The 27,613-nt window shown below is 39.3% G+C and overlaps 3 protein-coding genes and 1 non-coding gene across 11 annotated transcripts; 2 read left to right on the plus strand and 2 right to left on the minus strand.

Moving 5' to 3' along the window:
• The first annotated feature begins 1,331 nt into the window (after positions 1-1,331).
• Positions 1,332-10,550, plus strand: LOC115673405 (E3 ubiquitin-protein ligase MBR2). 7 transcript variants are annotated; one of them, XM_056314708.1, is made up of 9 exons: positions 1,332-1,458; positions 3,126-3,209; positions 4,214-4,468; positions 7,108-7,209; positions 7,568-8,341; positions 8,431-8,828; positions 9,618-9,716; positions 9,794-9,931; positions 10,205-10,550. In XM_056314708.1, exons 4-9 carry the CDS (start codon positions 7,110-7,112, stop codon positions 10,352-10,354), a joined length of 1,659 nt encoding a protein of 552 aa, XP_056170683.1. In that variant the 5' UTR covers positions 1,332-1,458; positions 3,126-3,209; positions 4,214-4,468; positions 7,108-7,109; the 3' UTR covers positions 10,355-10,550. The 7 variants fall into 7 exon arrangements, with proteins under 7 accessions (XP_056170683.1, XP_056170686.1, XP_030451420.2 ...); XM_056314711.1 differs by having other exon boundaries at positions 4,214-4,276; XM_030595560.2 differs by lacking the exon at positions 4,214-4,468.
• Positions 10,551-10,969: 419 nt separating this feature from the next.
• TRNAP-AGG (transfer RNA proline (anticodon AGG)) lies at positions 10,970-11,041 on the minus strand. Its single transcript has one exon. It is a non-coding gene; the product is annotated as a tRNA-Pro (tRNA).
• A 3,323-nt stretch (positions 11,042-14,364) lies between these two features.
• Positions 14,365-21,598, plus strand: LOC115673733 (MLO-like protein 3). Its single transcript, XM_030595989.2, has 15 exons — positions 14,365-14,786; positions 14,900-14,957; positions 15,219-15,541; positions 16,122-16,238; positions 16,371-16,431; positions 18,182-18,270; positions 18,580-18,654; positions 18,740-18,831; positions 19,674-19,723; positions 19,848-19,888; positions 20,005-20,178; positions 20,323-20,358; positions 20,479-20,546; positions 20,706-20,766; positions 20,894-21,598. Exons 1-15 carry the CDS (start codon positions 14,655-14,657, stop codon positions 21,275-21,277), a joined length of 1,761 nt encoding a protein of 586 aa, XP_030451849.1. The 5' UTR covers positions 14,365-14,654; the 3' UTR covers positions 21,278-21,598.
• Positions 21,599-22,176: 578 nt separating this feature from the next.
• Positions 22,177-26,610, minus strand: LOC115673743 (lipid phosphate phosphatase gamma). Of its 2 annotated transcripts, none has more exons than XM_030595999.2 (2): positions 25,882-26,610; positions 22,177-22,577 (listed from the first exon to the last, which is right to left on the minus strand). In XM_030595999.2, exon 1 carries the CDS (start codon positions 26,585-26,587, stop codon positions 25,913-25,915), a length of 675 nt encoding a protein of 224 aa, XP_030451859.1. In that variant the 5' UTR covers positions 26,588-26,610; the 3' UTR covers positions 22,177-22,577; positions 25,882-25,912. The 2 variants fall into 2 exon arrangements, with proteins under 2 accessions (XP_030451859.1, XP_056170753.1); XM_056314778.1 differs by lacking the exon at positions 22,177-22,577 and adding an exon at positions 24,379-24,709.
• Between the last annotated feature and the right edge of the window lie 1,003 nt (positions 26,611-27,613).

Genomic DNA, 27,613 nt, shown 5'->3' on the forward strand with positions numbered 1-27,613 from the left:
AGCGTCATTAGCATAATTATAGTGTGTGTTTTCCCCCCGTTGTTATAGCAATAAACAACTATCTAATCCATATCACTACTTTCTACCGTGTCAAACAGCAAGAATGGACTCGCAACTCTTTTTTAATTTTATTTTTTTTTTGGGTGGTTCGGGTTGGAAGAAGAGACTTGCAACTCGTCAAACAAGAAACGAAGTGCGGCTTTCTTTATCCATACGCGACAAACAATAGTAAGAAAGAAAAGAAGAAAGGGCCCAAGCGACCGGTCCAACCGGTGGTGTTTGTCCTAATGTTCACCCTTCTGGGCAGCTACATTATATGCGTGACGCATCCGCCTTTCTTATTCGCCCCTCTTGCGACACAAACGAAAGAGCAGACAAACACTATGCTTAACGAATACTCAAAATGGATACGGAAAATGCAATCGGGCACTCAAAATTTTGTGGGTTTGGTTGAGTCTTGGATTTTCTATTGAAAAGGGAATCGAAAGATTCTTTCTGGTATTGCTCATTTGATTCGTCCTACACACGCTTAAGCGACTTTTGATAGTAACAAAGGCAAATTTCCGATGGGAGGATCCTGTTGAACTTATCTCTTTATAAAAGATTTAGAAAATGATCGGGCCAAATCGACAAGATTATCGGTCAGTCGCATTCTTCGCGTGATACTCGAAAATTTCAGCTAGATTTTTCCTTCCGAAGGACCAACTATTTCTAGCCGAAGCAATGAAGTGTTTCTGAAAAAGTATAAAGACCCCAATATAAAATAAGATTCACTTAAAAGGCATCTCAGAAACACTTGTTAAGCAACCATAAGAAAATATTGCGATTCCCGATATATTGATTGTCATCGTGATATACCTGACCATACATCGAATATCAAAGATCCCTTTAGTAAAAATATTTGACAAGCGCCCTGAATATGAGTTGAAGTTCGACAATATCTCCTTACCTTCGCCATATATGAATATGGCCCCACTACGATACACATCACGATCGACGGAGAGGGGGGGTCCGATGGAGGGGCCACCGGCGATCGTCTCTCCTCGCCCTTTTTTATGAAAAAGAAAAAAGAAAAAAGAAAAATCAACCCATCGTTAGAATGTCGACATAAACGTCCTGTTGCTAAAACTTCCTAGTAGGGGCACACACGTGACTTTTTGTCATTATAATTTTATTTTATTTTATCAGAATCCAATATATATATAATTATATAAAAAAATAAATACTCTAGCAAGGAAAGAATTCGGGTACGTCTCCGGAAGCGCGAGAGCATACGACAACGTCTCAGCGGAGCAACAGATTTCCTCCGTCTGCAACGCACCCAACTGCGCTTATATATAAATCACCTTCCGTCACGGCAAAAGCTCTCTCTCTCTCTTGCTTCCTCGCTCGCTTGCTCTGGCTCCCGGCGATCGTTCCTCCCCGGCCCGGCGACCTCCGATCGAATCGACCTCGAAGGTACTCTCTCTCCCCCGCAGATACTCTTCCAATTCCGCTCCGATCGATCGATGGATCGATCGTCGCCGTTAAGATTGTCGGCTTCCGTGTCGGTGTGCGGTGTTCATTTGCGATTGCGTGGTTGGTCCCGATCGTGGTCGCGCGCTGCGGAATTTCCCGATTATCCGGCTCCGATCACCTGTTGTGGGAAGTAAGTTCGGTGTTACCTCTCGCGATCCTTCCGAAATCGAGGGTCGCCGGTCGTGTTTTTTTTTGCGACGGTCCGTTTCCAGCTTGTTGTGTTTTGGCCTTGCTCGTAATCTCTCGTGTGCGTGTGAATCGCGGCTTGATATCGCGAGGGAATCCGGTGACGTGAACCGTGGGATGTGTGACGTTGGTGGGCTTTGGATGTGGGTAGTTGGTTCATCTTCCCTATCCTGACTTTATGTTTTGACCCCCCTCTCCCCCTTTAATTGATTGTTTCGCGCATCCTAAGAAGTTTTTCCTTCCACCGGGTCGGTGATCGTTGGTCTGAGGTCGGTTGATCGCGAGGATGGCGATTATTAACAGTGTCCGTACTTTATCGGTCATAGAAGTTGCTATTTAGAACCCCTCACCTTGTTGTTTCCATCTTTCTCCTAGGCTATGCTGGAGCTTCGCTGTTATGAATATTTAGGAAGCTACACCAACGGTTACAAGTTCCTCTCTCTCTCTCTCTCTCCCTCTCTCTCTCTCTCTCTCTTCCTTCTCCGGCTCTGTCTTTGAGTGGTAGTTGGGGTAGTGGAGTACTGATACCAGGAAAGTTTCTATGTGGGGAGGGTTTAATGTCACAATAGGATTACCTTACGCGATGATCAATTCAGATGTCGTGGAATTTCTAAACTTAACATTCTGGGTCAGTTGATGCTACGATGAAGATTGGAAGGAGGGGGGTACATGGACAGTTGTTGCTCTATGTATCTTTATTTCCAACTCTGTCATATGATGGCAAAAATGAAAACTCATGGATTAACACAACCAGTACTATTCATTCTAATTTTCTTCATCTAACATTCTCTTTCCAGTGTCTGTATACAAAATCAGTGGCGATAATGATCAATAAATTACTCAAATAGAAAGCCAGTTGCTTAGGCTTTAGACTATCGTTTGACCTTCACAGAGGCCTTCAAATTAGCAGCGCCTATTGAACAAAAAGAATGCCCACTTGTGCTTTTTTCTGTATATCTGCTGGTTTATTTTTGTCTAATATGGACCTTTTTTTCCAATTAGATACTCAAATAGAAAGCCCTTCTCTTAGGCTTGGGAGTATATTGACATCTTCACATAGGCCAACAAGTGTATCGCAATGATTGTATACAATAAGTACCTGCCCAGTGCTTATGGATTTCTGGTTATCTACCACTTTCATATCATTTCAAGTGGACATAGTTTGTACTTAATCATTGTTTTTTTAAGCACATAAAAGTGTGCGATTGATTTAGTTTTTCATAATGCCTGATGAATGGAAAATTGTAGAAATGCTGAAGTCCTCGAAAAGAAAATCACAGAGGATGTCATAGTGCGTAGACTAGGCTTATAGTATCTCCTGGACCTAATGTTGCAAGCATGATGGCTTGATATCATTGGGACCTAGAGTTCAATTGAATTACCTTTGGCATCGACTAGGTTTGCCTGTTTCTGTTGTGCAGGTTTTGTTCGGTACAATTGGTGTGATTTTTGTTGCTTGACTTTTATTCTATGGAGAATTTGGAAGAACATGTCTTCATATGCAGGTGAGGATTGTTGAATCGTGTGGCATCCACCTACATCAGTCTCTTTTTCTCTCTTTCTCTCTCTCTCTCTCTCTCTCTCTCTCTCTCTCTCTCTCTCTCTCTCTCTCTCTCTCTGATAAATTCTTGTCTGAGTCCCCTTTTCATTCATGTTTGAGTTGATAAGTACAGGTGCTCAAGAGGTTATTTAGCCTGCTCTTCATTTTTTCAGAATAAAACAGGTTATGTAGTCTTCATTTTACTTCATTTGGTAGCTATTTTAGAGGGGCTTTGTTTAGTTAGATGTTGATGACTAGTTTTAGCTTAGTCATAGCCTTTGCTATATACATTCTGAACCGGAAATGGCGATGCAGGCACTTTTTTATTTATTTATCAGGTGATCGAAGAAGCTACCTAATTTGATTGTGTGATCCCATCTTCTGGACTTTTAAGGTGCCCTGCTTCCTTGGAGTGTTTTTCGATGGTCTGGTTCCTGGGATATCAATTGATCTTTATTATAGTAGGACTTGCCGATTTCTTCTGATCAATATAGATCTCCACAACTCGACTTAACTTTTCCACAGGGTTCTAGTTGTACATTACTACCGTCTGCCATTCGAAGGAAAGCCTATCACGATGAGTATGAGGGTTTTGCTGACTAGCTCTGGTCCTTCAGATCTGCGTGCGCTCCTGTGGAAGTTCCATTTATTGTGGCGACATTCTCTTGTAGTGTTGAGGACTGGGAGTTAGTAACCCTCTAACAAGAAGTGGAATAATGCTTTCCCGGTGTGCTCCCTGTTAGAGGGCCTTGTGAGATTCAAATGAGTTTTCAATGAGCAATTGGCTTTTGCATCGGTGTGATCATTAATTCAAAATCAAGGGGCCTGACGTTGTGAGCTGAGATAGTTATCACCCTCTATGGAGATGCATATGGGCTTGATTGTAGGATATATCCACTTGTCTAGCTATGATTTCTCAGAAGATGGGGTCTAACGGTTCATCGGATTTTGGCTAAACTAATCTTGCAGGGGCATTTTCTATTAGCTTGACGATGGTTGTATCCAGGAAGTCCAGTTGACCATGTTCACAAGGCTCCGCCTTTCTAGGAGTATCTCCGTCTGTTTGTATTAGTAAACACACATACTTGAAGAAAAGATAGTGATCAACCTGGCTCTGCTGGTGGGCCTTTTGATGGTTGTTTTGTCAATATTGGAGAGACACGTATTTAATACTATGTGCTCCTCATGGAGAATAGATGTATCAATCTTACAAGAAATGAAAATGTGAGCAGTATTTGGAAATTTTGTTATATTCTATGTAACTAGTGATAAGTTTGTCAATTCCATTATCAGGTTACTTAACAGCTTACTTCTCCAGAGAAATGAAGGATAGTTACTGAGTTGAAATCTTACACAGTAAACCTTGATTCACTTATAACTAAATCAGCAGAGGTTTTTTAGTGTGGCTTGGACTTTTCTAATATTTAAACTTTTTCTGTCTTGATATTCTGTTCCTTAATGTTAATGAATTATTGAGCCCTCTCTGTATGGCTGTATGTGCTTCTAGCTCTCCATTTGCCCAATATCTGTTGCATGAACTATCAGGAAGAAAATGTTATTTAAGCACCAGCATTATGTAATTGCCTCTTACTTTGAGCTTCATAGTTACATGGAGATTACCTTGACATCCTTTAGGGTGAAACAAGCAAAGAAAAGAATGCTGCTGTGTCTCTTTACACTTCTGTTTTGTTGCATGGCAAGATGATACTGTGAAACAAGGGTAAACTTGTCTTTTATGAGTTGGATTTAGTTTGGGCTACTGTAAAGAAAGAAATGGACCACTGGCTATTGATATTTAATATGATGTATTTCTGATGCTTTTGCATGGCAAACAGTCTTATGTTATGCTCAAGATGTCTCAGGAAGTCGTGTCATATGTTATCTTCTTTCTTCCTTTCAGCCTTCTTTCTGCATGCGTATCTTTTTTTTATAGTCACATTGGTTTTCTTGTCTTGTCTTTAACTTTTTGGGGATGTTATGTACTGCTGAATCCTTTCTGTTGAAGGTATCACAAGATATGTTCTCGATCTTACGATTAATGGGGCAGATGAAGTCTCATTGATTATTTTGAAGAACCTTTTTTTTAAGGAGAGTTAGAAAAGATAAAAGCATGTCAAAATCTGTTTATTATCCCATTTCCTGCTTCTTGATCAGTATGTGCATATCGCAATTGTTACCTGATCTCCTATAATTTGTCCCTCTTCAAGAGAGAACCCGATATTGGTTTGAAGAGTACTATACTGCACTCTGAATTCTAATTGGTCTTTTTCTTCAGCGGGTCGAAACTATAGTTGATTTTATCTTCAATATGTCATCAATCATTGGCGGACGAACTCTACTATATATCTCCAATTGTTGAGAATCAATTGATCTAATAAAACACTGTGACCAAATATCTTGTCGCATTGAATAAATGCAGTAGGAGCTGAAAAGTTTAGAAGCAATAAATGGAGGACTACTCGCATTTCTTTGGTTTTTTGTCTCTGTAATTGATGAGACATCCTTCATAAATGCAGATGAATATTTTCATTATGTTTCACTTGCAGAGATGGCATTCAAAAGTTGTATATTTGTTGAGAAATTTGTGCTGTTGCTTTCTTTCTTCCTTTCCTATTTGTGTTTTATCGTGCTAATTTTAGTTTCTGACTATATTCAGTAGGTCTTAAAATTCTTCAGTACCAGTGAAAACGTAAAATAATAGTTTAAGTACCGTGTGCTTTTGGGATTGGGTTGTATTATCTTCTCTCTGTCTGAAATGCATTAGCAAACATATCTTTTTCAATACTAACAGAAGCTTGGTTGTATTAGTGAAGTTTCTATTCTTACTTGGTCTTTTCACATTTCTTGATGGACTGTGGTATGTATATGTCTCAAACATGATTGTGGGGATATCTATGTTGCGAATGCATAGTACACTCCCTGGAAATTTCAAGATTGAAACCTTCCGGAATAGTAAAAATAATTTACTAATGCTGACATTCACATAGACAGTATATGGGACTCTAGATATGTATCATGCAAAGTGCAGTACAGTAAGAAGGACGAACTTGATTAAAATGTTGTCTGGGCATACTTGTTTACCTATCCACTGCTTGCACCTACATTACGAAATCTTTGAATGTAATGAGATGGAACGAGCAAGCTACATTAGCTGTTAAAGTCCTTGATGTTATGCTTAGACATGACATTGAATTTCATCAGAAGCGTTGAAGTTTGGTGTGATGGCTTGCCTTGTGACGTGGGTGACATGAGATTAAGAAAAGAAGGGAAAAAAATGCCAAATTATTATCCACTCTCTACTCTCTCCTAAACAAGGATCAGCTCTTTGTTTTTTCTTGCCTTTTGGATTTAGAAACATGTTAAAAGGGCTTATGACTTCCTATATGAATCTCTTGCAGCTATACATACAGTGATCTATAGAGAATAGAAGGTTGAAACCGTACATTTACTGCCAGAGACAGTTTTGAACCAAAATTTCATCGGATAATGGCCCCTAGACCTTTTAAGAATGCTTTGCCGAGCATTAGTATTTACCATATCTAGTGGAAGGCTGTTGAATCCAATGTTGAGGACATTGTTGAGATTTTTTTTTTGTTTTGGGTCGACTACATTGTTGAGATTTGAGAGAAGATGGTTTCCCAAGAAATCAGATTAATTTACCATAGAAGGGTTTGCCAGTATTTAGCAGAACAGGTAGCATGCCATGAAATAAGAAATAATTTGCATGAACTCTGGTGGATTGATGCTGATTACTTAATCTGAAAGATATTATGTTAATGAACAATGTTTTAATTATCTTTCATCTGACGCAGGGTGTCTTTTCACTTTGGGATTTGGCTCATCTTTGGCTTCTCTTTGTGCAGTTATGGGGCATAGGCATTTGTTTGGTGCATCTCAGACATTTGAGGGTAATCATGCTCAAAGCTGGAATAACATGAATATGGAGCAACCGAATATGCAATTAGGTACTTGGTTGTTACTTGTTATATGTTGCATGCTTTTCTTGCTCACTACACCTGTGTCTTTTAGCACCCAAAAAGAGGACAATCATTGCTTAACAGTGTCAGATCTGCCAAGTCTTTATTCCCCCCAATGTGAATTAAGTATTTGTGTAGGCAACAATTAGAACTTATAACTTGCTAATTTTTATTTATGATATATAATTTGTTTCTATGCATTTTTTACTAATGGGTATGCATTCAACATATCAGGGATTCAGGAGTTCATTTAGGTGAATGCATAAGACTTTAGTTGTGTAAGTGTTTGTAGATTATTTATTTATAGCTCTTGCTCTACTTTACTCAATTTTTCAAATGGATGCAGCCAGGGGAAGTTCTGTAGAGAATGGTACTTACTTTTATCCTGTGGAGAATGTGGCAGTGAATGGAGCACATTATGCTTCTCATTGGACTGCACCAAGGTCAAGTGAATATGTTCCTCTTGGTCACAATGATGTGTTGCCACATTGTCAACCCAATGTTGCTGGGCTATCTCAGGATTCTTTTGTGCATGCACCAAACATGGGGACATTCAGGGCATCGACAGAAAATTATGCATGTCATGGATCATCGTCATCGTCATCATTGTCGAATTACAATGGGCATGTGCCATATGGTGTTGATGGTGGATTTATTGATCTCACGGCTGATGGTGGAAGAGGACACCTTAAGAGAAAAAGCCCTGTAATACCGTCATTGTGTGAGAGAGGCAGTAGTAGCAGATACTACTGTCCTGGAAGCGGAAGTTCCTCTGCTCCTCCTGTCTCTTCTGAATTACAGCTGGACGAACCAGACATTGACTCGCTTCATGCGCCTTGGGATCATCTCTCTGCTAATGGAGATTACACCTACAATGGGCCCAACAGCCTTTCAATCAGGGGTGAGGGTCCTTTAAGGAACGTGAGAAGTCGTTACGGGGTTGAATTAGATACCAATGTGTCCAGGGCACATATGCCAACCAATCCGCACAATTTTATTTATACAAGCAACCCGGTTGAGCATTCTCGCGTGGTAGATCTTCAAGGTCAGTCTAATGGTCTGACATGTGACTGGAGCCATACCACTGTTCCTCCTGCTCATGGTAGGATGTCAATGCCAGGTACGTTTTAAACTCAATTTTTAATCGCGCATTCGATTTTTGCGTAATGCTCTTTGTAGGGGTCCAATTTGGAAAACTTGTGGATGTAGGTGGATATAGAGACGGACCAAACCAGTCTTTTGGTGGAAGCAGTACTGTTGGTTCTCCCATTGAGACTGGTGGATCTGATTTTATTTCTAGGAGAAATTCTATCCTCCGTCAAGGTCATCTCGGATCCTCAAGCCAGCCACTGAGAAGTGTTCGTAGCATCTCTTCTCAAAGATCTAGCCGAGATCCCCGGCCTTCTTCAAGCGGCTTACGATCTCTACAAGTGGGACCTTCAGAAGAGAGACTGCCATCAGTTGCAGATGGTTACTCTAGACATCCAAGACCACTTTCTGCTATAGGATGGCGTAACAATGATGGGGCTCGGAGATCAAGGGTATCTACTGAAAGATTTCGGTCATTTCCTGATGAAGGAAGTGGCCACGATCAATTAGAATATGAGGTGTGTAGTCATTCTTGGGGAAGATGAATATGCATTCAGGGGGAAAATGGTCTTTTTGGGTTGCAAAACATGCAACTTATTTACCAAATTGATTAATTATTAGGAGCCACGGAAGTGGCACTTGGTTTCTCATCAAGATGCTCTGCAATGATTGAAGTTTTAGTTAAAAGTGTATATGCTTTTCCCTGTTTCCAGTTATTCGTTGTAATGAGAAATGATATTATGATAAGTTAGGAGGAGATGAAGTTTAGGAAATTGTCAACATTGGGGAAAAGGTTTTCCAGAGGTTTTCTTTAAGCGAGATCTCTTTCGATTGGAAGTTGTGTAAATATTATGTGGCTTTGTGACGGCTCTAGATGCAGGTTCATTTGTGACGATACCTGCCCTATGAAACTTGTGTGGTTGGTTTATGGGTCCTTGGAGCGATTATGGCCTTATTGCTAGTTAGAAGATGATTTTATTCTCTCAGAGAAAACTGTATTGACATATGGTTATTTAAAAGAAGAGTCTGGCTAAAACAGATAGTAATATTCTACTGTAAATGACTAGTTGACCTGGTTGACGTTTGCATAGTGGAATGAACTTGAAATCAATGATCATAGAGCCAGTTTGTCTGCGTTGTTTGGACTGTAAATAGTGATGAACGCGTGAAGTGCATAGATGTCTCTACGTAGTTTTTTTTCTTTTGGTCTTCCTCAACTCCTAATCAGATGTTTACTTTACCATAAAAATGTTTTTTATTAGTATATTGCATTGTTTCTCATTTTTCAGTTTTTAATTTTTTTGAAGGGATTCATGATTGCGGATCGCTCAGGCTTTTATGCTTCAAGAAGTGTGTTTGATGAGCACCGAGACTTGAGGCTAGACATAGATAACATGGGCTATGAGGTGAATATGAGTATTGCATTTTCCCTATTATTCTTGATATTTTGGTTCCTCGATATTAAATGTCTGTATTTGAGCAGGAGCTGCTGGCATTAGGGGAAAGGATTGGTAATGTCAGTACAGGCTTGTCTGAGGATTCAATAGCAAAATGTTTGAAAGAAACTGTACAATATTCATCAGAGAAATTTCAGGATCAAAGTAGATGTGTTATCTGCCTGGTAAGCTTTCAGTTTTTAGTGATTTGTCTTAATTGCATGAACAGATAGTACATATCGGGGACTTGTTGAAATACCCAAAATGCAACCTAGCATCACTCCTTAAAGTTTCTCAATCCTTTTAATCGGTAGTATGGTCATAATTGAAGTACTTTTGAGGCTGCCGTCTCCGTGACTTTTTGCATCAATCAGCCAAGTAATTACTATAGACGTTAATGTTGTGCATAAAATATAGAATGTTTGATTAGCAGCTTGAAATCTTGCCCGCTCTTGCAGGAGGAGTACCAAAACATGGACTACATGGGGGCATTGAAAACTTGTGGCCATGATTACCATGCGGGCTGCATAAGGAAGTGGCTATCGATGAAGAACTTGTGCCCAATTTGCAAAGCTCCGGCGCTGGACGAGGGTATGAAGCAAGCCTAAGTTTATTCTTCTCGTCTTTGCTCCCTTGTCATGTACATATTCGAAACAAATACTCAGCTCCAAATGGAGGCTAAAGATGCTTAGGGGACTTGTATAGGGATTATCTGAAAGATTCTATTCATTTATTTCGGGCTTCCATAATGATTTGTGGACGCCAATTTAAGTTTATAATGTAGCGTGGATGTGGATCAGGTCATATGATTCTTTAGTTCCTTTGGAATGTGATAGAAAAGGGGAATCGAGAGAGGGACCTCGTGAGGATGAACTTTCCGAGCGACGTATGTTTCACCTCTTTTGAGTGATTGTTGAGGGACGCTTAGGTTCGCTTTTCTTTTTCTTTTGGTGATTGACTTTGCGATTATGATCTGTTGTCTCTGAGCTTCGTTCTTAGGAAATTTCTCTCCGGTCCTACCGTGTGAAGGTAATTCCGACGCGTTCCACGTGATTCCAATGCAATGATCAAAGTGAAACACATCGTGATAACCGCACCATTGGTCCTCGGACTTGAACTCTTACTCGATATTCAATGTGGTCTTTTACCACGTTCTTTCTTCTTTTAAATGGGATTTGCCAAGATGGGAATGTGGGATTGCCATGGGGAAAAAGGAAGGAAACGGGGCATTCCGAGAATTGAACTCGGGACCTCTCGCACCCTAAGCGAGAATCATACCACTAGACCAAATGCCCGTGTGCGACCAGCTTGCGACTGTCAATCTTTGTTCTACTTTTGTAATATTTCATTCGCGGGATCCATGCTTTGCGTTAGCAGGAAGCACAAGAGCCCGATGGTCAAAAGCTTAGCAGGGATTTGCCGAGTCGTGGACGATTCTTTGGATCCCACGATTCAAGTTCAAGGGAATAGAGTCCAAAACAAAATTCGTGGGCCAAGGTTTTATTTCTTTTTTGTTTAAAATTAGGCTTTAGAAAACTCAATTTTGTCATGTGGATTATCATTAGTGCAAGACCTAATTATGATTGCCATGCCATCAAATAGAAACCATTCCATGTGTAGGTTAGGCATTTGGGGTTTGTCTCGTATCTTACTTGGTCTTATTAGATTGGTGGATCATTTTAAAGGTTCGGAATTTACCTCTCTTAGGTGGGCTTCTTTGTTATAAAAAAAAAATCGAAATATGCATACTTGTGATTCTGAACTTCGATCAGTGAATCTTCAAAAAAAAAAATTGGCATTGATTTCCACATGATTGGAATTAAGAAATCAACTATCTCATACTCATAACTACTCATTTAAATTTTGGAACTCTCGTTTTGATCATTGTTTTCTATTTCGAACTTACACATTATTGATCTTTCGTATTGAATTCCTTAGTGTACTAACATCAAACCATGATATACAGTGGGGATTAAATGTCATAAATACCGAATCCTAACTTCAATCCAACTTGATATTACGAGGGAATTCCTCATCCCTAAAGGGTGTCGTTTCTCTTGATGCAAATCATACGGCAATGATGCGGTCGCAGCATACAATTCTTATCCGCGATACAATTTAATCTTCGATTGAATATCAAGTCGACATAATCATTAGTCACCTTTTAATATTCTATAATAACCTCATTGATTTAATCAAAACCACATCTTTGAACAACAATCATTGCTTTCCGGCCAAACAAAAAAAGTTAAACAAACAACCATTAGTTTTCGACTTCCTTGACGAAGGCTCTCGACTTTTCCTTGGTCGACATTTTCATTGACCAGCAATCTCCAAGGATTTCTGGTCATTCTTTTAAATGCCAATTTCTTTATAACATCATGGTTGACTTCTTAGAAATCAAGTCGTCGGAACTCGCAGGTCATCTTTGACTTTTGACACCAAGGAACCTGGAAAATGTGAAGAGAGGAAAGGGCAAAAAAAACACTTGCGACTTGATTCGTAATGTGATGCATGCACAGTGATCTATAGCTAGAATGAAATGACACGTGTAAATTAAGACCTTAGTATTAAATTATCGACATATAAGGATAAATAAAGATAGATATGGAAGACCGTTGCTCTAGCTGCTTCAGGCTCCGGGTCTCTCTCATTGATATGAGGACGGAGACTATCATATGTCATTTCAACTATAATAAATTGATAAATTAAGTCTTAGGGCGCCTTTGTTTTAATATTTTTTTTTAAGAAATAATCGTTCGTATCGCTTGCAAAAATAAACGAACGATCGTTTGCGAAAATATTTAGTTATAAACCGTTGTCGGTAACGAAAACATTTTCATCAACAATTATTTCAAGCAATACAATCAATCATTTTTACGAAAATATTTCTCAAAATCATTCATTTTCGGCTAAACAAACGGTGTCCTAATTAATGTTTATAAACAAATAAGAAAATGTTTTTATTTTATTTTTTATGGAAGGGAGTTTTTCTTTCTTTCTTTCTTTCTTTTTTTCTTTTGGAAGGCGGGGTGTTTAAGCAAACTTTCTCTTTATGACACAAATTATCAGTGTTGACCTAAGTCTTATGAATAAAACCAGCAAAAAATGAGTCTTTTTCTCAAAGAGCTAGCACGTCAACTTTCCAAGATGGAAATTAATATGGGGCACCGCAAAAATAAATGCCCAATTGCGGTCAAACTTGTATATCGAAGCAGAAGTGATACGTCAATGCCAAATTCATTGAACTTCATTCGAATTTCGATTCAACCCATCTCATCAAAATAAATTTCCAGATGCTTATTATACATGGAAGAAGACTTTAGTTTAGTCAATTAGATCCGTGCTACGGAAGAAATTTAGCCATAGAAATCACGTTGCCTCGCCTCGCCTCAATTTTCCCGACGGCCGATTTTGCCGTCGTGATTACTTTTCTTTTAAAAATCTCGTGGTCTACCGAAACCTTCCGAAACATATAAATATTTGACGTGCCGAATTGTATGTAGCTTGTTCAACATTGGACTGGTATTTTTAAGTTGGTAACTTTTTACCTAAAATGGATCGGACGAAAAGACTAGTAAGCCAAACGTAGATGATTACATGTAACTTTCCAAGAACGAGCTCTCTTGTTGCGTTTCCTTCCCTCCCTTCTTCAAACTTCGAGGATGTCCGGCATTTGCCGGAACCGGTCAATGAGAATGTTTTACAAGCAAAATAATCCTCTGATTGCGAAAAAAATGTTGTATAGATAGTATATTTATCAAATTTGTGCTCCTAATGTCTAGGATGATATGGCTGATACGCGAGTATGGATAATTTCTTTTGATGCAGTCAAAACATCCCGGGGCGGACCGTGAAAACAAGATAGCAAAAGCAGCGAAAGTATACCAAGATCACATGTCGGATGTCGAAGTCGAAGTCAAACGCGGTCGAAAATGCTCTCTCAAAGTTCCTCGTTACTGTTTGCTAGTTGTGGAAACTATATATGGTGGATGTCACGCGAAGGTGCCATTCCGGTCTTCACAAATTTATTCATAGAGCACGCGTTTGGTACGTTGGAACGAAAGAAGGCGAAAATGGGAATGAATCAAGAATGGAACAAGAAAAAGAAAGAAACGAAGGAGTTGATGGCAAAATATATAGGAAAATTACCAAAAAATTCATAAACCTATTACAATTGTGCAAATTTAATTCTAAACCCTTTTTTTGTGTCAATGGAGTCCTAAATATTTTGCATTTGTATCGGCGTCAGTCGTGCCACGTCAGCGCCGGCTGGTCAAAATTGACCGGATGGACTGAATTTGTATAAATGCAAAAGATTTAGAACACAATTACAATATATTTAGAACTTTTTTGGTAATTTTCCCAATACAAGGAGAACCCACTGCAGATCCTCGAAGGCCAAACATATTCACTATATAGATTGCCGCCACGAGCACTCGTTTCCGGGGCCTTGATTCGTGTGAATCGGGTTAGTCGTTCTTGACATATCTACCGATCTTCGATGCGACGTAATAGCGAGGATTGAAGGCTTGAAATGGTATCGAGAGTAGGTTTCCATGAAGACTTTCTTCTTTTGGGGCCCCAAGACATGAATAAAACTCGGTCGTCACAGTCGGAAACCAAAACCGCCCAGTTGGAATTTAGTGTGAACGTTGAAGAACTACGCAACACAACGGGGACGCAGCTCCCGCGTTGCGTTCCCAAACAAGGCGTCTCTGCGTAAAGACTTTGTGCGTGTTCTGCTTATATCGTCCTCTCCAGCTTTCACTTATCAAATAGAGATATCTCTCTCCATCCAGCCTTCGTCTCGCCAGCGCTCATCTTGTCTTCCGTTTCACCAGAGAGAGGGAAGACCAAAAGGGAAAAGAAAAAGAAGAAGAAAGGGAGAGAGTTATACCAAACATCATGGCTGGCAGCAGCGGAGCCACCACCGGGAGTTCTCTGGAGTACACGCCGACGTGGGCGCTCGCAGTGGTTTGCTTCTTCTTCATATCGACCTCCCTCGTTCTCGAGCACCTCATCCATCTCCTAACCAACGTAAGCAAGCAATCAATCGGATCTTACTAATTTTTCTGTTTCCTTTTTATTGATTTTTTTTTTTTTTCGGATACCGCAATCGGTGAACTTATATGAACTCCATGATGGCACAGTGGCTCAAGAGACACCGGAAGCGTGCCTTGACGGAGGCGGTGGAGAGACTTAAATCTGGTATAGTCTAGTTTCAATCATCATCACTGGGCTTGGTTCATGAAGTTTAATATGAACTTTGCTTAGTATAGAAAAGTTGTTCATGTCTGAAGCCATGTCTTTCTCAATAATTCATCATGTGAAACCCAATTGTTGCGTCTCTCGCTAGTTATCATTTTGGACTATATGTGCATTTCAAAAGCGATGCTTACCTAACACTTCCTGACAAAATCATATATTTTTCTTTTACTGCTCAGTAAGTTTTCTTCATTCTCGTTGCAGAGTTGATACTGCTAGGGTTCGTATCGCTGCTCTTAGCGGTGACCCAAGATTCGATATCAAACATCTGCATCTCTCCCGAGCTCGCAGACACCATGCTTCCTTGTAAGAAGCAATCTTCGACGTCCACCGAATCGACGGCAAAATTCCAAGTCGAGCGCTTCTTGGGGGAGATGGCATTGTCGGCAGCATCTGCAAACTTGTCAATGGCAGTCAACGGAGCTACATATCGGAGACTTCTATGGCTTCCGCAGCGGCAACTGGAGGATGACGAAAACACAACGACAGCGACAACGACTAACACCACCGATCCTTGCAGCTCCAAGGTAAGAGTGTTGATAGTATTTAGTATATTGTATTATCCTTTTTCTTGCCAAAGATTGTGGAATATCTACAAATGTAGCAGAAAAATCGATCTTTCTCTTGATGAATGCATGAGAGAAAGAGAGAGAGATTAGGTAACCAGATCTAAATAATCTAGTTAATCACGAGATGGTGGAAAGTATTTGAATGTTCATCTTTTCCAATCGCATTTTTTTTTTTTTGGTTGCAGTACAATCGTCCTTATAAATGACGTTGCACAATAACTCTCGTTCCTTGTGGCTGATATATGTTCAGAATCAATCTTCATTGCGATGTTCATCGTCATGACAAATAGTAGTTTCTTAGTTCGAAGATCAATAAAGAAGCACTTATCCACGAACATCGTCATATCGGCAGCTCATCAATTATTGGAATACACTCAGACATATAAAATAGGACTAATCAGTTCGTACCGATAACTAGAACTTGGAATCGAATCCTTAGGCATGACCTCCATTGAAAAATTATGCATGTAAAAGCCACTGTTCTGGGTTTTTCTTTCTTGTGAAGATGATTCAACATAAACAAAATAAAAAATTGCAGGACAAGGTGTCATTGGTGACCCCAGAAGGGATTCAGCAGCTCCAGATCTTCATCTTCGTGTTGGCGGTAATGCAGATTGTGTACAGTGTTATCACCATGGCTTTGGGCAGATTAAAGGTAATTAAACATGTCATTAATCTCCACGTTATACATAAATATACAGCAGAAATTAGAAGTAATTATAGATTAAAGCTTTATGTGCAGAAATAAATGCAAAAATACATGTTGATATTGATAAAAATTTATCAGATGAGGCGTTGGGAAGCTTGGGAAAGAGAAACTCAAACTACCGAGTATCTGGTCGCCAATGGTATGTTCATCTTTATATGCACCCGTGCTCTTTATTCTTTTTTGCTGCAGATAAATTCTCTTTTATGGTAAAAAAAAAGAATTAATCATAATATAGGGTTGAGAAATCTCATTTTAGGAGGAATAAAATCACTCGATTTTTAACCCCTCTGAGATCATGCGATGTTACCTTGAAAAGTAAATAATACATGACGCGAGGCATGGCGATTAATATGAGAAAATAAAAAAATCAAGCCCGAGTAATTCATGGGGTCATGACATCTATTCTAAAACAAATTATGTGGATGCGAAAGATTACAAGCATATGTATGTATGTATGTATGTATGTACGCGACCGAAGTCATGAACACATTGGAAATATCGAAGTGTATGAAATTTGCATATAAATTCCAATAATATCGCGATGGAAAGAGAGCGAAAAGATTAAAAAGCCCGCTTTTCTGTTATTTTACACAAAATATAATATAGATTATTAGAATTCTAATTTTGGGGGCTGAGTTGACCTGGACCAAACTGGGGTTTGTCTCTCATATGATATTTAAATGAAGACCATAGTATCATCTAGAAGTTCCTCAATTTTGGAGAACGATCTTTTAGTCCATTTGACGTTGCTTGCATGACTAAATTTGGCGGTGATCCGTCTACCAGATAATTACGTATTTCAATGGGTAAGTCTCAAATGGCTGGCCAGATAAAATAATTAAATTAATATAATCTCCAGAAAAATAAATTATTATTTGATGAATTGGTTTGCATTCTGAAAATCCCACTACCAAGTTTAGAAGCCTTTGTCTTCAGAATCCAGAGGACTTGGAGGCACTTAAATAGATTAGTCAACTGCGGTTCAGAAAAATCAATAATAATTGGTTGATAAAGAAAATTTATGGCAAACAAAAAAAATAATATGATGTTTATTGCTTTTTTTTAGGTAACTGGTTTCTTATGTTATTCCTAAGAAACCCTTTATTATAGGCTTTTTTTTAGTCCGATTTATTCTAGGCTTTTAATATAAACATTTTGTGGATAAATATGTAAATTCAAGAATTGAAGAAATCTATTTGTCTTAATAAATAAAACATTATTTGAGATTCTTATTATCTTTTTTTTAAAATTTTCTATCGCTTTCTATTCTTTTATATCCGAATTTTATGTGGTTTTAAATTTTCGAACTAATTAGACACTTTAATTAAGCATCCGAGCAAAAGTTAAACCCTTGAACATTCTCGAATATATATTGCAAATACACTTAGTTTTGCTTCTGCGTGAATTCTAGTGACTAGCCATACCATTTTTTTTATCTATATATCTACTCGTAAAAAATTATAAGTATAAGTTGTAACTTTCCCCTTTTTCCGTAAAAAATAAGGGATTTATTTCCCTTCTAGGGCTTGTGCTGATAATTTCTTTTCTCAAATTAAAAAAGAAGGGGAAAATTGATAAAACTGAAAAGAAATTGTTATAGAGAGTAATCTCAATATGAACATGACATGCCGTGATATCACCGGTAAGTTGACGTTGACTTCAAAGAAAAGCACATTCCTTAAACAACTGGTTCTGGTTGGTCTTCCAGATGAACTCCATTTCTCCCTCATTATTCTAAGCCATGTAAAATCATTTTCATAATTTTCTCGAAGTATAAATCGTTCCAAAACGTTTTTAATTTTAGGCAGGCAATTTTATTTATTTTATTTCTCTCTTTTTTTTTGGTGGGGTCGTCCTTCGTTAACATGACAAGAACATTAATGTTGCAGATCCAAACAGATTCAGATTCACGAGACAAACGACCTTTGGGAGACGGCACATGACAACGTGTTCAGACACGCCCATCAATTTGTGGATCGTGAGTCGTTTCTAACCCTAATCAATCTTTTCTTTAAGGTCGGTTCGTTTCGCGAAAAATGAATCATTTAGAGAGTTTTTTACTTTAAAATTTGTTATCGTCCACGAAAATGTTCAGAGATAATTTCTTGTCGATAATGAAAATAGTTGTCATTGACTAATTATTTCAAGTGATCATCTTTAGAAAATGTTTTACAAATTATTCAATTTTCGCGAAACAAACGGAATCTAAATTATAATTTTTATTTTATAAAGCGGTCAATTTTGTATTATTGCTGATATTAATGTCCAATTTCGATGTTGGGTCCAGAAATGTTTTTTCAGACAGTTCTTCCACTCGGTCGCGAAAGTCGATTACCTCACCCTCAGACACGGTTTCATCTCGGTAATTATTTTACAATCACGTTAATTAATCAATTAATTAATTGGTGAAGTAGTCATATCCGATAGTGACAACATTTCATTTTCAGGCTCACTTATCGGCTCGCAATAATAATTTCAATTTCCAAAAGTACATACAGCGGTCTCTAGAGGAAGACTTCAAGGTTGTGGTCAGCATCAGGTGACTATCATATCACTATAATGCAACTCCAAATTGCCATAATTACTGATGGGCCGACACATTATTCATCGAAACTTAGGGATTCGAATTCTTCGTATCCTTATATGCCAGGAAAATTATCAGAAAAGTCAAAAATTTATTGCAATTATGCCAATTAAGTCAAAAACGTTTTTTTTTTCCAATCGAGTCCTAAATCATTTGCATTTGTACCAAGTTAGTCCCTACGTCCAATTTTGGCCGAAAATCGCTAACATAAACGTTAGTCATCCTACATAATGCGACTGGCGCTAAAGTGGACAATTTTCAATAAATGTTTTAATTTTTTTTCAAACTTTTTATTGCTTTTTTCTTTTCTCTTTCATTTCTGTTTTTTTCTTCCCTTCTGCCTCTAGCCGGTCACTGGACCTTGGTGACCAGCCAGAGGCAAGGACTGGCGAGGTCGACCTTGCTGGCCAGAGGAAGAAAAGAAAAAATAAATAAATAAATTCAAAAAATGTTAAAATGTTATTAAAAATTGTTCACGTCATCACTGGCCATGTCACGTAGGACGGTTGGCGTCCATATCAATGATTCCCGATCAAAATTAAACGGATGGATTGAATTGACATAAATGCAAAAGGTCTAGGACTCAATGACAAAAGAAAAAAGGTATAGAACTCAATTGGCACAATTATAATAGATTTAGGATTTTTACCTCTAATTTAAAATGAGAAATTCCCACGCCTCAGTTTAGACCGGAATGTCAAAACACCGTTTAGTATGCATGATTTAGCAAATCATTTTTAAGTACTAGATGTTCTATTCAATTAGTACTTATACTTTAATTTATTGATTATTGACAGCCCCGTGATGTGGTTCGTGGTCGTCATATTCATGCTCGTGGACGTCCATGGTAATTTCTTCAGTCCAATTTCTGAATTTTTCAACAATATTTGTTTAATTTTCAATGCTTCTCTTCTATTAACCTTAATATCAACTGACAATTATTCTTGGAATTTATCATGAAACAAATCAAGGGTGGAACGTTTATCTCTGGGTTTCTTACGTCCCGCTCCTGGTAAATACGTCAAATTCATCACGATTTCATGATATATTTACGTAATTTCTGTCTAGGACTTTAGTCCGATAAATTTAAATTTAATTTTTACCCGTTGATGATATTGAAAACTGCAGCTGGTGTTGATCGTTGGGACCAAACTGGAAGTGATCGTAGCGAGAATGGCTCTGCAGATGAAGAACCAGAACAGCGTCATCATCGGCGCCCCGCTCGTGAGGCCGAACGACGACCTGTTCTGGTTCGGCTATCCCAAATTCGTCCTCACGCTCCTTCACTACACCCTCTTCGTGGTACGTGTTCTTCGCACCGACTCGAAATGGCAACGCCAAAGGGACGCGAGCTATTTGCTGAACACCGGGATTCGAAAGCTCGCACATTAGGTTTTGCTGGAATACTAACGCATGTTTCGTTTTGTTTCTGTAATCTGTTTCCAGAATGCGTTCGAACTCGCGTTCTTCATATGGGTCACGGTGAGCAGTTTTTTTGGGGCTTTGTTCTAATGCACCTCCCAAATTTTTTTTTATAGTATTTTTTTTTGTTGTAATTTAGTAGAATTAATAATTCGATTTTTCCTGTGTATTTTCCGTCAGATACTATTCGGGGTGGGTTCCTGCTATCATGAGCACACCGTGATCATTGTGACAAGAGTGGTGTTGGCGTAAGAACTTTTTCTACACATCTTTATTTAGCCTCTACTCTTCATTCTTATTTGTGTGTGTGTGTATATATATAAGATACATATGCATATATATTTCAATTTTATGATTATTAACATTCAAGAGTATGATTTTTTAATCTATTTTTTTGATTTTATCAGGGTTACAGTTCAAGTGCTTTGTTGCTACATCACTCTTCCCCTATATGCGCTTGTCACGCAGGTAAAACATGATATAACATAATATAATATTTTGTTAGTATTGTTATTAATATTATTACGATATAAAGTATCGCAATATATGTTTTATTTTCTCTGTATAAGTTGGTCATTTTTTGGTGCGAACACAGATGGGTTCGCACTTCAAAGGCAAAGTCCTGGAGGAGCAGTTGGCAAACGTAATAAAGCAATGGCATGCCGAAGTGAGGGAGAGAAGGAACAACAGCCGTAGACTGGAACAATCCTCCTTGTTTCAATCCCCTCGGACTTCTCTGTCTCTCGAGTCGACCCCCTCGAGGGCGAGGCCCGCCTCGAATTTCGACCCTCCACGGTCGTCCTTCGGAGCCGCCACGAGGGCGCCGGACCAAAGCCCTCCCTCCTCGAGCAGTCATGCAAGAAGAGAGATCACGGAGGAAGCGTTCAGCGAGGATTACGAGGCGAGGGTCGAAGAGGGAGGTTCTTCCAGGGGCATTTATCGGGCTTCAGAGTTGGAAATGCCGTCGTTCAGGCAATAATAACATAGGAAATTTGACTAGAGAAAGGTCGATAAGCATTTGCTTTCCTACTGTGCAAATAAGGAAAACGATTCGCGTGAATCGGGCCAACGTAGACAGCAACATGTTGATGGAATCATCATGCATTACGGTCACTAGAGGGATACATACATTGTACAGGAGGATACACCTCTTCAGATATTTCGGCCACCATGTACTTCGATTTTAGTAGGATAAGTTTGCAGTAAGATAGAGGTCGACGATTTATTTTCCTGTCTACCAGGAATGTGTAACTAAACGACATACAGAGAAGATATGTACACGTGACGCGGTTGATGTTCATTGACTCATATCATCATCAGCTAACACATGCACGCAAGGTGTAATTGTTTAACTCTGAAGGTAGTCCTTGAAGGTATGATTAACGTCGTATCCGCACATGACCAAAGTGATCTTGTTCTACGTTAGCTTGAGATCATTAGGTGAAAGTCTGTTGGTAGATGCCAAAGAATCCTGCCACAGCAACAGTTCAGCATGTGTAGATGTACTTGTCATAGGTTCATAATCTCACCCGGTATCGCTGGCCAGTAGTAGCATAATATTTTAAGTCGTAATGTATTGTACTTTTCAAGGACTAAATTACTGCCTCGAAATTATAGTAAGAAAAATTACCGATTGGTAGCGGCCAAAGAACTAATATCGATATACCTATGAAGTTGGACAATGAACGCCAAGTCATAGTGAAACTATCCTGTCCTCAGAAATCGTATTGCAGGTTCAAACTAATACTGCATACAGGCAATTTGGCCAATGGAAGATGTGGCCGTTCTATTCTATGCTGATAAAAGGATTCGCAGGTTCCACAAGAGAACCTAAGACAGCAGATACTTTTCAATTAAACTAGTAGACTCGAAGAAAGATGGCAGTGGCATTTCACACTTTCAAGAAGAGTTCTAGAATAGATATCCCATATAAGTGTATATATGCATTCTCATGATAAAATTGAAAAAGAAAGCACATTTGCATGACTCTTGCTTTCATTTCAAGTCACAACATATTAGACTCGTTATTTGAACCTCCGGATGTAGGTTAGAAGCAAATCTTTCCGGTTTCTCCAGTAACTGAAAAAATAAAGACTCGAACTTTCCATCCACTAGGCAGAATTCTCCAAGAATATTAAAATTCTCTCATTCATTCTAATATGAGGATTCGAATCTAGCCTGGGAAACTCAGATTAGCCTCGAACACTATGCCATCCGAAGAAGGTAAGGACGTATGTTATTCCCTCATCTGTACTGATGAATCATCTGGAGCACTTCACCTGGATTGAACAAAGATTATGAAAATAGTCAAATTGCAGATTATGATGGTAGCAAAAAGTTTTGGCAGAACCACAACCATTGAACATATGTGAGGAAGGTGCATACTTTCGTTGCAAGCGTGCGCAAGCACAAGCATGCGTAAGGACAGGCACATCCAAGGATACATCTATGTGTGTGGGTATGTGGAGAGAGAGATACACCAAAATAGTTGTGCCCATTTTACAGAAGCAAGATGCAATTTCAACACAATTTAATCGAAGTATCTAGGGCACAGGTCCTGCTAGTGCTAACCAGGTCCATCTACCCAGGCACTTGCACCATGCAAATTAGCTCCACGCATCATTTTTCACCACTTCTCTAAAGTAAGTTCAAGATCTACAAACAGGAAATGAGAAAATCATACTTCGAAAGGTTCGTGCCAGCCCAAGTGCAAGTACAGGAAACTGGAAAACCCCAAAGTAATATCTAGATGTCCAGTGAGTAGATCAATATAAAATACTCAAATTTTTAATGCAGAAAGGAAGGCTTGTGAAAGCAATTTCCTAATAAACCAACTCCGCTGGCTCAGATTGATGACAGATGTACCAGGAGACAGGGAAAAAGATTGCGCTCCAGGGAAGCTGAAAGCCTCAAAATACAAAACATTTTTCCCAGAGTGCTCTACCAGCAAAATTATGCGTGGATATAGCCAATGACATCATATGCTGCATTTCATGAAAACAGAGGAGATACTACTAGCACTAGTCCCGTGGCAATGATATACACATTTTTCTGTCCCCAAACAATGATCATTTAGACTCCTCTTTTGCTGCATGAAAATCAAACAAATTTTAATTTGCATTCCTTATGCCTGCCTGACAAGCTAGATATCTTAGGCATGGATACTCATAACTTCAATTCTTCAATTCATTGTCCAAGGAAAATTAAGAAAAATTATTCTAAACTAGAGGTAAGGTAGATGATATGCCAAAAAATTGTCGTTGACCAAATTGCCACCAATCTTCTCCAACAGGTGATATGAAACGTGGATATTACAATCGGAAGGTATAGTCACCAAAAAGCGGAAAAGCTTAAAAAAACACATATATAAGTTGTGCTCCTAACATAGAACTTTCCAATAGACTCTCAGTACTGATAAATGTATCATGTAGCTGCAAATTTCGAGGTAAGACAATCATGCACAAGTACAACTTCACCATGTCCATAAATTAACAAATAATGACATCTTAAGCTCATTATCCCTCATAGGCTGAATCCTTGCCAGGACTTTTGGATCTTTCAATGATAATATTCAGTTTGTAGTTATTTACATTGAAACAAAGTAAATATCAAGGCTTCTAAAAAATTTCCTTCCAACAAGTTTTCAGGAAGCACTAAATGAGTTCTCCTTGCTAGTTTGTTAATTAGTAATATGCATGTATATCCATGTCCTTGATATCCATTATTCACCACAGCTTCAATTTGCTCTTGGATGATTTTTTTGACTTGAAGCAGATCAATGCAATAACACTTCAAACTCTTCCTTTTAAGATAAAATGAATACGTAATAATATGAATTTTTCATCAAACATATACGCAACTTCAGGAGATAATCATTTGGAGAAACATTTTTTAGTGAGTATGAAAATCGACTACTTTAGAGATGTGAATGATCCTTTTGGATGACCAATTTATTCAATTCTTGCCTATTAGATAATTAACATAACGAGTTCATTTTCAAATTTGATTCGATTAGCAGATTAAATAGGAACAACAGGTTGGGATTATTGGAGTACGGAGTGTGTTAGCTAGGAAAGATCATGAACCAAATAATAAGTTTCCTTGAAAAGATAAATTTTTAGTTAGGACGAACTGTTGTAGTACATCAAATGCACAAGAACATAAGGATATTTAAAGTCACAACGTCTACAGTATTCTTTGGGTTAATATCCAGTATTTCAATCCACAAAATTCTTTGCTCTTCAAGCAGATGATTACTTCTTACTCTTTTAGTTTGTCATTTGCATCCTAAATAGCTAAGAACTAATTTTTTCGGCAATTTTCAGCAGCTACATGTCTTATAATTTGGGCTGCAGCTTGAAGTAGTAAGTGTTCATCTCTCAATAGACAGATATGCATATCCTTGAACATACTGCATCATAAGCCAAATATAAGCGGATTTTGTGGTCTTACAAATAAACTGAATTTGCAGTACAAATCAGGTAGTATAAGTTAAACAGATCTATTCAAGGGAAAAAAGATTGCCTAGCCATATGCCCTTGGAAATAAACGAAGAAAGAAGCTGCAAGTCCTGAGAAGTCATACCACAGGAGCTAATCATAGATCATTCTTCAATCATTTAAATGATGGACTGCACTTACACTACCTAAAAACACATAAATACTTAAGAGAGACAAAGCAAGAAGACTTGAAAAGGCAAAGAAAAAAATGTCTTTTTCTAAAAATTGGTGTAACAGTGAATTAGGATGTTGCTTCACAAATATGAAGTTCGCAAGAGAAGTGAAGAACCAATTTAAAGATTCTTGATTTTTCTCAAATTCAATCAGCAATAGCAATGGAATGCAAAACCCCGCGTAACACATGTTCTGCCACTATCAAGTCTAGCATAATCTCCTCTTCTACTTTCTCAGCTTTATGTCATCAGTTGGCATTTTCCTGGTTTACGTTAGTGAGAAAAATGAAAAGAATCTAAAATGAAGAAGTACAATGAAGTGTGCAGACCTTTAGGTTATTTTCGCTCGAAGAATGTCAATAGATACCAAAGCCAGACAAAAGTGTATATGATGCACAGAATTAGTTTCAATCAAATCGTTTTCCTTTCTGCTCTAATTAGAGAAAGAGGGACATTTCTAAACAACAAACTATTAGTTCAGCATACGAGAAATTGACATGGGCAGTCATTCAACTTCGGGGCTATCAGTATGCCGCATCGTCACGACATAAACTACATTGATGAAACTAATTCGAAAGCTCAATCCCAAAGTAGCTCCAAGTTAAAACAACTAATTTATGGTAGAAAAGGTGATGCAGGGAACAGAAGATATGAACGGTTATTATTCGGCACGTAAATCAGCTGTCTAGGAAAATAAATTGGGTAGGAGCAGTGCAAACGGACACGAGAAATTCAACAGGACAAGAGCAGGAAAATTTCCAAGATAAGCTTTTGTTTCCTTCAATCAGTCATACCAAACACGAAGAGAACGACAGAAAGGCAACTTGTAATATCAAATCCATAAAAGAAAATGGGCAAAGGATACTCGGGAAGCATGAACAATGAGTAGAGCGGCGATGAAGAACACACACCTATTGAGATGAATTCCCAATCAGTCCGGCCTCAGTTGCACTTGCATTCCATGTCTTTCCTCGCAGCCCTCGCGTTGTCGTACTCGAACTTCAACACGTTCGGGATATGCGAGGTGTCCTTGATGTAGAACCTCCTCCCGAACGCGCTCTCTTCGATCGCCGGGAAGTAGCGACAGAACACCGAATTCACCAGCCAAAACCAAGCCCATCCGATCAAACTCCCGAGCGCGGCGCCCGCGAAGACCTGACCGACCGTGTGGTACCCCAAATAAACCCTAGAGTACATCGTCAGCACCGCCAAGCACCACGGCAGGGAGCACGCGAGCGGCTTGTTCTTGGTGTCGGTGAGGCCGATCCCCCGGTACGTGAGCAGGGTGTAGTACGTGGCGAAGAAGAACATGTAGGACGAGTGGCTGGAGGGCCAGCCGTGGGAATCGCACATCTCGAGCAGCGCGCACGTCTCGGGCCGGGCCTGCTGGACCCAGGCCTTGATGTGCTCGCTGATGAGCTGCGAGACGAGGAGGCCGAGGAAGAAGAACATCCCCTGCAGCTCGCGGCGGAAGATGAAGTGCGAGACGAAGCCGCCGAGGCTGATGAAGACGGGGACGAGCGAGATCCACGCAAGGAAGTGGCCGAGCCGGTCGCCCCTGTGGTAGCGCACGTGGGTCACCGTCACGGCCTTCAGCGACGGCGGCGGTGGCAGCATGATGGCGGAGGGGCGCCGGAGATCGGGGGGAGGAGACGGGGGACCGCGACCGGTGAAAAAATGCGGAGCTGCGGGAGAATTGAGGCGCGGGGAGGGAGTCTGGTACGCGGAGACGTGGGACTCTCCAGATGGTTGGTGGTTGAGGCAGAGAGAGGCGGATTTATGGCTGTTTTCTCGAGCAAATAAAACGTTGACGGGAAAAGTTGCAGGGGAGAAAGCGAAGGAGGAGCGGAAGGAAAAGTGTAGCGGAGAAAGGCTGCAGAGCCGCGGCGATGATGATGACACGTGGATCTGGCGAGGAGGCTACGCTAGAGTGTGGACGGCCGCATTCTGCTGAGGTCGGCCGCACGCGTTCCCACGCCGAAAAGGGTTTAAATTCATTCGCCAATCCGCCTGGTCGAAGGAGTGGTGGGATTTTGTTTCCCCCTTTGAAAAAAACCCTCGAATTATGCTCGTTGTGATGGCATGTTTGTAGTCGCGCCAAGTTGAAATGAATTCAAGTATTTCGATTTTCTTATCAAATCGAATATGAGCAAATTCTTCCATTCTCAATCGTGCTCAGGTTAATTATCGAACAGCGGAATTGGGAGTCAAGTCGAGACAAGTTTGGAACTGCATCGTCTCGACCCAACTCGTTAAAATCATAAAATTGGGTACGTGAGCTATATAATCGACAATAGATATGGCATATCCGACAAAAAAAAGTTACACAATCTATATATCATGTCACACTCCGAATCCATAAAAAATGGGTGATAATACCGCCGTCCTTCCATCGGAGGGACGCGGCCTCAAATAGAAACAAACAACCTATTGTCGAAATATATATATGTCTGATAAATCAATAGTTTGGTTACAATATTAGAGAGAGAATATGTATAACTAAGAACTTAGATAACCCAACTAGTATCAACTCAGAAACAATACAACTAGCTAAGCCTATAACCAAAATCTTTCTCCCAAAGGTCATTGTCGAAAGTGCTCTCGTTTTATCAACCACTAGTTGGGGAGACTAAAAAACATGAA

The sequence above is a fragment of the Syzygium oleosum genome, unplaced genomic scaffold (assembly GCF_021117445.2).
Source record: "Syzygium oleosum isolate NSW1041296 unplaced genomic scaffold, Sole_v2.1 Sole_v2.09, whole genome shotgun sequence".
In the NCBI taxonomy this organism is placed as follows: Eukaryota; Viridiplantae; Streptophyta; class Magnoliopsida; order Myrtales; family Myrtaceae; genus Syzygium; species Syzygium oleosum.